Here is a 13,144-nt window from a genome sequence, read left to right as displayed (position 1 = left end):
TATTTGGCTTTTGAAATAAACTCATTTGATAGAGAAGATCAGTTTTATAATACTCTTCATAATCATCCCCTTCAATCTCAACTTTCAGTGGAGAAATAAATTCAATCCTCTTCTCCATCAACTTATCATCAAGATGTTTAACAAGATTACCATTATCAAGTACAAATCTAAGCCCTTCAATCTTATCAAAATCTCCTTGTTCTATATGGTTAGCTCCTTTCACCATTGAATTCCACAAACCCATCTCATTTTCCTCCATTTTTTTCGAAATTTCTTTTATGGCTTATGGGTGCCACTAATTTCCCGAACTCTAAACACCAAACTCCCTGTCCTCGAATTTGGTGCCAAATCTTCATATTCTTCCCTTGATTTTTGTAGAGTTTTTGTAAATGGTTGCAATGTTTCAAGTGAATAGGTAGCAAAATTAGAGGTAAGTACCATAACTTGCAACCTTAAACCAAGGGTTTTAGCAAAAACTTCTCTAAACAACCAAATAAAAAATGATGTCATTTCCCGTTGAAAATTACTAACAATCCCTTCATCTAATTCTTCATCTAAAGCCATTCCGATCTGCTTTTCAAAGCTTGGCTTTGAATTTCTTTTATAATGCTAGTTGATGGGGCGCGTGCTTTGCACGGAGCTTCTCAAGAAATCCTATTATGTTTGAAATTTACTTAAAATGAAATAATGTAAATGTAATAAATCAAGTAATTAAATTGAAGTTAAAAGGTCTAATTTTATTTTGATTGATGCTATTTCCCTATTGAGAAAGATAAGATGCCACATGGTGATGTTGTATATGTTGAGTTGCTCATTAATGTATTTTTATACTCCTTCCAATTCAGCATTGACTTTTCATTTGCTTTTTAGACACTAATCATCTCTTATTCTTAATTTGTATTTTATTATTAATTTACAAGTTGAAATATAGTCATGTGGAATCTTGTTTGATTCGTCTCAATGTAAGGATTATTCATATCAACTTTTCATAATTTTTAATAATATACAATTAGAGATATTAAGGATTGAATAAGTGCATTGGATAGAATGCATAAAGTAAATGAGATATTAGTGCTGAATTGAAAGGGAGTAGCTTGTTATGACGTTTACATGTTACTTACTATTGTCTTTGTCGTTGCCACTTTAAGGTTGTTGGTATAAGTGGCAACAATGGATTGTTCTTGTAACAACCCGGCTTACCGTTGACTGGCTAAACAGGGTCATCACGGGGTTCATTTCCCAAGAAACTTAAATCACATATCTAAAATCTGAGCAAAGGGGTCACCAACTCTTTGACGTAATTAATCCAGCTAATTCTCAAACCAAAACATCTAACTTAACATAAGATAAACATACAATTCACTTCGAGTCCAAAATAACCAACATAATCAAGTCTAATATATACATTTATCATAAACCTAATACAAACTATAAAGTTCCCACGTGTTCAGCTCAAAAGGACATCCTTAGCACTCTAATTCAGCATTGCTAACCCCTTGTTCCCGACCGGATCCGATCTGTAATCAACTAAAAGATGGAAACAACAAGGAATCAGATAAAACTGAATGAGAAGTAACAATCCAAAACAATAAAACACAGTAATTCATACCAGATGTTTAAAAACAACATCAGTTTCCTAGATCTATGTGCGCACAGGGAGTCTATTTGAGAGGAATATCCATAGCTCTAAGTCTATGTCACTCTCGGGTGAGGCTAGTCAATATTTGAATGACAATTCACCTCAAAACAGGGGAATAGGAGACAATGTCTCACTACTCCGTCAATGACCAGCTCGTAAGCTCGATCCATTAACCATAACAATATCAGCATAATCATTCATAAACAAATTTATCTCAACCATATAAATTTCACAAACTTTAATAAAACATTTTCACAAATTGTAGTCTGGTCAAACCCCTTTTAAGGGACTGTTACTACTCACCAATGACGCTTTAAGAAGCGAAATCCATTTCTTCGAGATCACTAGAAAGGTTCCTCGATGACGTCGTCTCCTGGAGCATAACAAACATAACATCAATACAAAGCGTTCGATACTACAAACTAGGTTCATATAACTCGTTGCATCTCCTCCTATGATTGCATCTTAGTTCCATCTTCTATTCTAAACAACATCACAACAAAGCGTTCGATACTACAAACTAGGTTCATATAACTCGTTGCATCTCCTCCTATGATCGCATCTTAGTTCCATCTTCTATTCTAATAATTCTAGTATCAAAGATTGCGCAAATTCTAATTCCTACCCCAAAATTAATATATAACCTTGTTTAAGACTAGCTTATATTCTTGTAAAAATCATACGTCTCCACAATTCCCTTTATTCAAACATTTCCAGTTCATTTAAACTCAAAACCAAGAATTAAACAAGATTAACAAACTATCCAAAAAGAAGAACACAACTAATTTATCCATTCAACTAATAATTATCTATGACTTAAACAAAGCTCACATCCATCTATTACTCATTACCTTATGTTTTTATCAATCAAGTTCTCTAAACTCTTACTCTTTTAACATTCCAAGTTGTCATGGTATGCCTACTCTATCTTATTCCAAGACTTGATTCTTAATATTCCAACATCTCATGTCATAAGGTCATATCTGAGCAATTTAAAGAATTTATGGTTGTTCACATTCTCCTAGAGGATTCTTAATACCCATAATCCTCTTTATACATCTGATTAGCAAGTAACCAAGAACATTAAGTTTTCATAAACTTTTCACATTCAACATCCTATCGATATTCTAATCTTCGTAAATTCATACTAATTAATAATTCCACAATTAAGTTCTTATCACCACTTTGACCCATATTTATCATTAACAACATTCAAATCCAAATTCTCACCACTACGTATAAACGATCAAGAATCTACGAATTTATTCCAACAATCATCATCTTCCCATAAAATTCCAAGTTGTCCAATTTACATATTATAAACACAAGAATAAGTATTTTCCCTACAATTCTCAAATTCACAAGTATCTAGTATTCATCTAAGAGTAACAATCCATTTAATTATTCACCACTAACCTAACTTGCCACAACTCCTAATTAACACAGTAATTACAACAACTCAATATACATATCCAACAACTAATCTCAATCAACAAAAATTCATCTAATTAATTTATTATACATCAAGATTCATCAAAATTAGGACTTATTACATGGTAAAGGGGTATGAAATTGAAAGTTTGCCAATGAAATCAACCTCATATGAAGAACACATAAACACTGTGAAAGAAGAGAAAAGAAGTCAAGAAGGGTTTGCCTTCTGTTTCGATAATCAACAATGAACACCAACAAAACAAGGTTTAAAATTGATATTACATGAAATTCCAAGTAAAGAAAACTAGGGTTCGAATCTTAAGAAGAAAATCAGATTACTAAAGAAGAATAAAATAAAATTACACATAGAAATTATGAGATTCAAACCTTAGCTTTTTTACACCAATAAACAACACGAAGAAGGATGCCGGTTAGGGTTGAAAAACCACCGTGAGAAGTGGTGTTCGTGGCTTTGGTGAGTGCTGGGTCTACTGCTCGATCATGGCGCACAGAGAAGAAGGAAGAGAGTGAACCAGGTTTGAATCAAGAGGAAGAAGAGAAGAAAGAAAAAAAAATGCTGTTGAGAATTGAAGAAGAAGGAGAAGGAAAGGAAATGGGGAAAGGGAAAATGGGGTATCGGGTTCTGGGGTTTTGGGTATTTAATTTTTTATTTTTTTATATTATTATTATTATTATAACCTACTTAACTCACTTGATTCATGATAAATTTTCTAATTAGTTTAAAGCCCAAAATGATTTTATTTATTTTAAATTCCCGAATGTCACATTCTACCTAACTTAAAAAGAACTTCATCCTCGAAGTTGAACAAAGTCTCAAGCATATACTCAAATATCCAGCTATCATACATATCGCAAATCTATATTGACCAAGTTCTCATACTTGTGTCCTATAAGAATCTACATTCAGCGACTAACCATGTTACCCATCCAGACTTACTAAAACTATTCTGAAAACCAAAACTATTCTGAAACCAATGATTCTACCCAACTTAGAATAAAGTTCTTCCTCGAACTTAACTCTCTAAAACTAAGGAAATGTAATAGTTATAAAATGATAAACATACAAATACCTGCGTAAACAAGCAGGGATAATCGCGTCTCATGGCATCCTCTGCCTCCCACGTGGTTTCTTCGGTAACATGATTAGACCATAGCACTTTAACAAGTGCTACACTATCTCCACGAGTATCACGCGTCTTCTTATCTAGAATCTGAACGGGAGTCTCTTCATACTGCAAGGTGTCATCCAGGGTTAATTGTTCGGGCTGAAGGATGTGTGAGTCATCCCGAATGTACTACCTCAGCTGAGATACGTGAAACACGTCATGCACTCGATCAATAGACGCAGGTAACGCAAGTCGATATGCTACTTCGCCTATGCGCTCAAGGATCTCGTAGGGTCCAATGAATCTTGGATTGAACTTACCCTTCCTCCCGAACCTCATCACTCCTTTAGTTGGTGAAACTCGAAGGAAGACTTTATCTCCAACTTGAAACTCAAGAGGTCGACGTCGTTGGTCTGCGTAACTTTTTTGCCTATCCTGCGCTGCTCTCATTCTCTTTCGTATCAACTGGACTTGTTCAATCATCTCTTGAATCAAAGGCGGTCCTACAGCTACCGTATCTGAACTATCATCCCAACATACAGGGCTACGAAAACTACGACCATAAAGTGCCTCGAATGGTGCCATTCCGATACTCGAATGATAACTGTTGTTATACGAGAACTCAATCATATCCAACTTATCATCCCATGAACCCCAAAAATCTAAGACACATGCTCGTAACATATCCTCAAGCGTCTGTATAGTTCGCTCTATCTGTCCATCTGTAGCTGGGTGAAACGTTGTGCTCATCCTCAACTCAGTACCCAAAGAATCCTGTAGCTTTTGCCAAAAATTAGACAAAAACTGAGCATCTCTATCTGAGACTATGTCTCGTGGAACTCCGTGATGTCTCACCACTTGCTGTCGATACGCTAAAGCCAACTGATGTTTGTTCCAGGTGTCCTTCATCGGAATGAAATGTTTCGATTTTGTCAGTCGATCAACTATGACCCAAATCATATTGTTGCCCTTCGTAGTCCTCGGTAGTCCACACACAAAATCCATAGATATCGATTCCCACTTCCACTCAGGTATCGGCAACGGGTGAAGTAAACCTTGAGGTCGACGGTGATCTATCTTAACCTTCTGGCAGGTCAAGCATTTGGCAACAAAGTTAGCGATGTCCTTTTTCATTCCATGCCACCAAAACGTTCTCCTGAGGTCTTGGTACATCTTGTCAGTGCCCGGATGTATGGAGAAACATGTACTATGCGCCTCTCTCAGAATGCGAGTACGTAAGTCTGAATCGTTAGGCACGCACCATCTATGGTCATATCACAGACTACCATCCTCGTGTATACCAAAATGTGGGTCGGGTGTTTCTACCACCGGAGATGCCTTCTCAATCAGATGTGTATCATCAGTATGTTTCATCCTAATATCCTCAAACAAATCAAATGTTACCTCCATCATCGACGCCACTACCCCATGGTCTACTATCTCAATACCCATCTCCTCGATTTCTTCTCTTAAACGCACTCTAGCTAAGGCATTACATAAACTATGTATAGCTTTCCGGCTCAAAGCATCAGTGACGACATTAGCTTTTCCCTCATAATATCGGATCTCTAGATTATAATCTGAAATCAGCTCTAGCCATCGCCGCTGCCTCATATTCAACTCCCTCTGGGTGAATATGTACTTCAGGCTCTTGTGATCAGACAAGACTTTAAAATTAGTACCATACAAATAATGTCTCCATATCTTGAGAGCGAAGACTACAGTAGCTAACTCCATGTCATGTGTCGGGTAGTTGATCCCATGGGTCTTTAGTTGCCGTGAAGCATACGCAATGACGCGCCCATTTTGCATCAACACACGCCCCAAACCATTTTTCGATGCATTAGTGTCCAATTCAAATTCTGACTCTCCATCAGGTAGTGCTAAGATAGGGGCAGAAGTTAGTCGTGTCTTGAGAATCCTAAAAGCTTATCGCACTGTTCATCCCAAACAAACCGTATATCTTTTCTGGTCAACTGCGTTAGCGGTCGCGCAATCTTGGAAAAGTCGCATACAAATCTTCGGTAATACCCCGCCAAACCTAAGAAACTTCGAACCTCAGACGCGTTCTTGGGTATAGCCCAAGTCGAGATTGCCTCCACCTTCGTCGAGTCTACCGATATACCTTCACTAGACACTAGGTGCCCAAGAAAATGAACTTTGCGTAGCCAAAATTCGCACTTTGAGAATTTGGCATACAACTTATGCTCTCTCAAGGTCTGTAATACGATCCTCAAATGTTCGACATGTTGATCCTCACCTTTAGAATAAACTAAAATATCATCGATGAAAATTACGATGAACTGATCAAGGTACGCAATAAAGATGTTGTTCATGAGGGCCATGAATGCCGCCGGTGCGTTGGTTAAACCAAAGGGCATGACCATAAACTCATAATGCCCATATCGTGTCCTAAAGGCTGTCTTAGGGATATCCTCTAGCGAGATGTTCAAGTGATGATAGCCAGACCTCAAATCGATCTTAGCGAACACCAATGCACCTTTGAGCTGATCAAACAGGTCATCTATCCTAGGAAGAGGATATTTGTTCTTCACAGTTGCACGATTAAGCTCTCGATAATCTACACATAACCTAAAGGATCCATCTTTCTTCTTAACGAAGAGAACGGGTGCGCCCCAAGGAGACACGCTTGGGCGTATATAAACCTTATCTAACAATTCTTGCAGTTGCACCTTTAACTCTGCTGTCTCTCTAGGTGCCATGCGATATGGAGCCTTAGATATAGGACTTGTGCCCGGTACAAGATCAATCGTCAAATCAACTGCTCTCGGAGGTGGTAATCCAGGTATCTCAGAAGGAAAGACATCCTCGAACTCACGTATTACACGTATCTCTCCTATCTCGGGTGTGCTCATCATTGTATCTACTACATGACATAAAATCATCGGGTAATTCTTCCTCAAATAGGTTTTCAGTTTGATAACAGATATGATCTTGGTGTGATTCTTTGGCACAAAACCCTTAAAAGTTACTTTCTGCCCTTTAGGCCCTCATACAACTACTTTCTTCATCCAACAATCAATGCTTGCCTTGTACTTCCTCAGCCAATCCATTCCCAAGATAACATCAAAACTATCTAAAGGAAACTATATCAAATCTATGCGTAAATCTATTCCCATGAAATTTAAGGCTATATCCCTATACACTTGCTGGCATAAAATTCTCTCACCCGATGGTTGTGTAAACTCACTATTTATCTCAAGCGAACTAGATAAGAGCAACTTTGATACACATGAAGATGCAACAAATGAATGAGATTCTCCAGAATCAAATAAAACATATGCAGGTTTATTGTTGACTAAGAACGTACCCGTAACAACTCCTGGTGTAACCTCTGCTTCATCTCTCTTGAGAGTCATAAGCTTCCCTATAGCCTTGGTGCCGGAAACCGGTGTACCGACAGATGGTCTAGATGAACTTCCCATAGCGGACCCCTGACTGTGCGGACCATGCCCAAAAGATGCTTGTGGTCGACCTTGTCTTCTATCCTGAGTCACACTAGCTTGACTGCCGACCGGTTTCCGCGCTGAACCTTGCAGTGTACCCCTTAAACCTTGCTCACGTATGTACTTGTAGCAATCAATCCTCTTGTGACCCTTTTTCCCGCAATGGTAACACTCGATGTTCCTACTACTCTGAGGAGTGCTCAATGTTGATCTCCCAAAACTAGATCTGGGCTCTCGGTGTAACTGTGTAGGTGCTAAAAATCGCCGACCCCCAATACTTTGTGATATTTCGTGGGTGTCCTCTCTACGTCGCTTCAGCCCTTGAGTGATCTTTCGCTCATCCCATAGGCGTTTAGCCTCACAAGCATCATGATATACGTTCGGAACATGTTCGTGCCCCAAACTCCTCATACGTTCCCGAATATCCAGACTCAACCCTGATAAAAACCTCTGAGCCCTGAATCTTTCCCCAATCTTCATGTCATCCACATACTTAGCTAACTCCATAAATCGAACGTAGTACTGGTGAACGGTCTGGGTTCCCTGCGTAAGCCGAGAGTATTCATCGAACATCCTCCGCTGAAGATGTAGAGGAAAGAACTCGTCGCGAAGCGCTGACACAAACAAGCTCCAAGGAAGAGAAGGTACGATGGAAGGATGCTCCGATGTATCCGCGGAAGGAGCGGGTAGAAGAGCATCTCTATGGGTAACCCACCAAGTATCGGCGTCACCGGTCAGATAATGGACCGCCAGATCTACCCTCATATCCTCGGGTGTCTTCAGTATCGCGAATATCTTCTCCATCCCCCGGATCCAATCGTCTAGCTTAGTGGGAGGACCCTTGCCATCATACGTCTTAGGGGCTAACCTTTGAATGCCCTCTGCTTGTGACGCCGCTAAATCGTGCCCAGAATTACCCTTTGAAGAACCGGTGTTAACTGACTGAAGCACCTGCTGTTGCAGAAGAAGGTTTTGTTGCTGCTGCGTGTGGAACATCTTCAACATAGTCTCAAACTGTTCGACAGTGATGGCAGCCGGAACGACAGGTATAGAGGTCTCGGTATGATCAGATTGCGCATGAGATGCCTCATGTGACGTGACCGTACGCTCAGAGTCATGGGAGTTTTTAGACTCTTCCCTCGTCTCATGACTCTCGTGACGAGGCGCACGATTTTCAGCCATCGCTATACGTGCACAAATAAACAAAGAACATACGTTTTTAACAACAATAAACAACTCGATAAAGACACATGCGCACATAAGCATATGTAACACTGTAAAATAGTAATTGAATTAAACGTCCGCCTCACGATACTCCACTAACTAGTGTTTAACCAATCTCTAACTTCACACCTAGTATATTTCTCTAACTCACACTTGTCCTATATCCTTATTACTCATCTAAAGGTCCTCAATTCACCTTTTCGGCTCTGATACCAACTTTAACAACCCGGCTTACCGTTGACTGGGTAAACAGGGTCATCACGGGGTTCATTTCCCAAGAAACTTAAATCACATCTCCAAAATCTGAGCAAAGGGGTCACCAGCTCTTCGACGTAATTCATCCAGCTAATTCTCAAACCAAAACATCTAACTTAACATAAGATAAACATACAATTCACTTCGAGTCCAAAATAACCAACATAATCAAGTCTAATATATACATTTATCATAAACCTAATACAAACTATTAAGTTCCCACATGTTCAGCTCAAAAGGACATCCTTAGCACTCTAATTCAGCATTGCTAACCCCTTGTTCCCGACCAGATCCGATCTGTAATCAACTAAAAGATGGAAACAACAAGGAATCAGATTAAATTGAATGAGAAGTAACAATCCAAAACAATAAAACACAGTAATTCATACCAGATGTTTAAAAACAACATCAGTTTCCTAGATCTATGTGCGCACAGGGAGTCTATTTGAGAGGAACATCCATAGCTCTAAGGCTGTGTCACTCTCGGGTGAGGCTAGTCAATATTTGAATGACAATTCACCTCAAAACAGGGGAATAAGAGGCAATGTCTCACTACTCCGTCAATGACCAGCTCGTAAGCTCGATCCATTGACCATAACAATATCAGTATAATCATTCATAAACAAATTTATCTCAACCATATAAATTTCACAAACTTTAATAAAACATTTTCACAAATTGTAGTCTGGCTAGACCCCTTTTAAGGGACTGTTACTACTCACCAATGACGCTTTAAGAAGCGAAGTCCGTTTCTCCGCGATCACTAGAAAGGTTCCTCGATGACGTCGTCTCCTGGAGCATAACAAACATAACATCACAACAAAGCGTTCGATACTACAAACTAGGTTCACATAACTCGTTACATCTCCTCCTATGATCGCATCTTAGTTCCATCTTCTATTCTAATAATTCTATTATCAAAGATTGCGCAAGTTCTAATTCCTACCCCAAAATTAATATATAACCTTGTTTAAAACTAGCTTATATTCTTGTAAAAATCACACGTCTCCACAATTCCCTTTATTCAGACACTTCCAGTTCATTTAAACTCAAAACCAAGAAACTAAACAAGATTAACAAACTATCTAAAAAGAAGAACACAGCTAATTTATCCATTGAACTAATAATTATCTATGACTTAAACAAAGCTAACATCCACCTATTACTCATCACCTTATGTTTTTATCAATCAAGTTCTCTAAACTCTTACTCTTTTAACATTCCAAGTTGTCATGGTATGCCTACTCTATCTTAATCCAAGACTTGATTCTTAATATTCCAACATCTCATGTCATAAGGTCATATCTGAGCAATTTAAAGAATTTAGGGTTGTTCACATTCTCCTAGAGGATTCTTAATACCCATAGTCCTCTTTATACATCTTATTAGCAAGTATAACCATTTTAAGCCATCGAATATTCGAAAAGACTATTACACAACCAAGAACATTAAGTTTCCATAAACTTTCCACATTCAACATCCTATCGATATTCTAATCTTCGTAAATTCATACTAATTAATAATTCCACAATTAAGTTCTTATCACCACTTTGACCCATATTTATCATTAACAACATTCAAATCCAAATTCTCACCACTACGTATAAACCATCAAGTCTCTACGAATTTATTCCAACAATCATCATCTTCCCATAAAATTTCAAGTTGTCCAATTTACATATTATAAACACAAGAATAAGTATTTTCCCTACAATTCTCAAATTCACAAGTATCTAGTATTCATCTAAGAGTAACAATCCATTTAATTATTCACCACTAACCTAACTTGCCACAACTCCTAATTAACACAGTAATTACAACAACTCAATATACATATCCAACAACTAATCTCAATCAACAAAAATTCATCTAATTAATTTATTATACATCAAGATTCATCAAAATTAGGACTTATTACATGGTAAAGGGGTATGAAATTGAAAGTTTGCCAATGAAATCAACCTCATATGAAGAACACATAAACACTGTGAAAGAAGAAAAAAGAAATCAAGAAGGGTTTGCCTTCTGTTTCGATAATCAGCAATGAACACCACCAAAACAAGCTTCAAAATTGATATTACATGAAATTCCAAGTAAAGAAAACTAGGGTTCGAATCTTAAGAAGAAAATCAGATTACTAAAAAAGAGTAAAATAAAATTACACATAGAAATTAAGAGATTCAAACCTTAGCTTGTTACACCAATAAAAAACACGAAGAAGGATGCCGGTTAGGGTTGAAAAACCACCGTGAGAAGTGGTGTTCGTGGCTTTGGTGAGTGCTGGGTCTACTGCCCGATTATGGCGCACAGAGAAGAAGGAAGAGAGAGAACTAGGTTTGAATAAAGAGGAAGAAGAGAAGAAAGAAAAAAAAATGGTGAAGGTCGGTCCTTGCTGCTTAGTATTCGAAGAAGAAGGAGAAGGAAAGGAAATGGGGAAAGGGAAAATGGGGTACCGGGTTCTGGGGTTTTGGGTATTTAATTTTTTTTTTTTATATATTATTATTATTATTATTATTATTATTATTATAACCTACTTAACTCACTTGAATCATGATAAATTTTCTAATTAGTTTAAAGCCCAAAATAATTTTATTTATTTTAAATTTCCGAATGACACGGTTGTTGTTGTCGCAAATCCAGTCAATGTGTTCAGAAGTAGGCTTTGACACTATTCCAGGTACCAATTTAAGGCTGTTATTCTTCTAAGCTCTTGGTTTAGATCAACCTTGTTGGACAAAAGAAAAACCAAACTATCTGCTTGGTTAAAGGCTTTTTTTGAGCTCTAAAAAACAAGTGGAGTTTTGGAGGAATTGTGTTGCCTTTGTTGCTATTATATTATTGTTTGTATCATTCGAAAAGTATGCTAAAATATATCCAAGTACTCATCATTGTTGTAATTATTCTTTGTTCATCATACTCCTCATATGACTTTGCTTAGATATCATCAAGGATTAGCATATTACTATTTAGAGTTGCATAATTTTTTTAAAAAATCTCAAATTAGTCAAATTAAAACGTTGTAAAAAAAAAAAACTTCACCTTATCTGTATGAATATGACTTTCACAGCTACTAAAATGGTCGTCACTGTCCAACTCGATCATTAACTTAATGTGGCCGCTGGCGTGGGGTTGTCGTTTTATTAAAAAGTTGTTATAATGTTGGTACATCTCTTATCAAATGCGTTTCTGCTTGTAAATTATTAAAGCTATAGTGTGGCGTTACTGTTAGACGATGGTGCAAGTTGTTGTCTGTTGTTACTTATCATTTTTCTGCTGATGTTCATTGCTATAAGTTGTTGCTTATTATTCACCATCCTCTTCATTTCCTCAGAAGATAAGAACCAACAGTTAATTTTCAGTGAAATATTCAAAAACATAAACTTACAGGTTATTGTATCGAGAACGGAAAGAGTACCAGTCAACTGATTATATTGAACATCGCTGCAAAAATATCATGGTACTATAACAAATCTAACAAACAACTGAAGTAATGAAGAAAAAGTTATAAGTATCAATCTCATCATTAATTCAAAAGTGTTGAGAAATTGAACACTGGGCTAAAAAAAGAACTGGGAAAATCTTTAGGATAATCTATTATCTATTTCTATTATTTATTATCTATTATCTATTTCTATTATTTATTATCTATTATCTATTTCTATTATTTATAATCTATTATCTATTATATATAAAATATGGCAAACATGAAGACACTATTCATTTCAACAAAAATGAATAGTGTTTTCACCGTTCATTCTCATTTTTTTCTCCTATTTTCCTGCTTTCTCATTTTTTTTCCTCTTATTTTCCTGGTCCTTTTTCAGTCTTTCCATTTCATTCTCGAGTTTTAGGAAACTTTAATTATATATTTTCATTTGATGAACCCTAATCTCATTATTGTCAATTTATTTATCCTTTTTTTTTATTTATCTTATGCAATTTTTCAAATCTGATTCTTTTTGTAAAATTAGTTTTAAATTATTGCTCATGTCTGGATA

The 13,144-nt window shown here is 37.0% G+C and overlaps 1 protein-coding gene across 3 annotated transcripts; it reads right to left on the bottom strand.

Annotated features, from left to right (window-relative positions):
- Positions 1-1,235: 1,235 nt before the first annotated feature.
- On the bottom strand, positions 1,236-11,602 carry LOC130804996 (uncharacterized). 3 transcript variants are annotated; one of them, XM_057669592.1, is made up of 5 exons: positions 11,333-11,602; positions 9,869-9,938; positions 7,532-9,453; positions 1,943-2,012; positions 1,236-1,527 (listed from the first exon to the last, which is right to left on the bottom strand). In XM_057669592.1, exons 3-4 carry the CDS (start codon positions 8,931-8,933, stop codon positions 1,984-1,986), a joined length of 1,431 nt encoding a protein of 476 aa, XP_057525575.1. In that variant the 5' UTR covers positions 8,934-9,453; positions 9,869-9,938; positions 11,333-11,602; the 3' UTR covers positions 1,236-1,527; positions 1,943-1,983. The 3 variants fall into 3 exon arrangements, with proteins under 3 accessions (XP_057525575.1, XP_057525573.1, XP_057525574.1); XM_057669590.1 differs by lacking the exons at positions 1,236-1,527; positions 1,943-2,012 and having other exon boundaries at positions 7,056-9,453; XM_057669591.1 differs by lacking the exons at positions 1,236-1,527; positions 1,943-2,012; positions 9,869-9,938 and having other exon boundaries at positions 7,056-9,453.
- Positions 11,603-13,144: the final 1,542 nt, after the last annotated feature.

This window comes from Amaranthus tricolor, chromosome 2 (assembly GCF_026212465.1).
Source record: "Amaranthus tricolor cultivar Red isolate AtriRed21 chromosome 2, ASM2621246v1, whole genome shotgun sequence".
In the NCBI taxonomy this organism is placed as follows: domain Eukaryota; kingdom Viridiplantae; phylum Streptophyta; class Magnoliopsida; order Caryophyllales; family Amaranthaceae; genus Amaranthus; species Amaranthus tricolor.
The sequence above is the reverse complement of the archived record's forward strand: the minus strand, read 5'-3'. Positions and strand labels throughout refer to the sequence as shown.

What these genes read in the sequence shown, in the direction of transcription:
- LOC130804996 (XM_057669590.1), bottom strand. Translation starts at nt 8,933, where the DNA reads ATGCTTATGTGCGCATGTGTCTTTATCGAGTTGTTTATTGTTGTTAAA.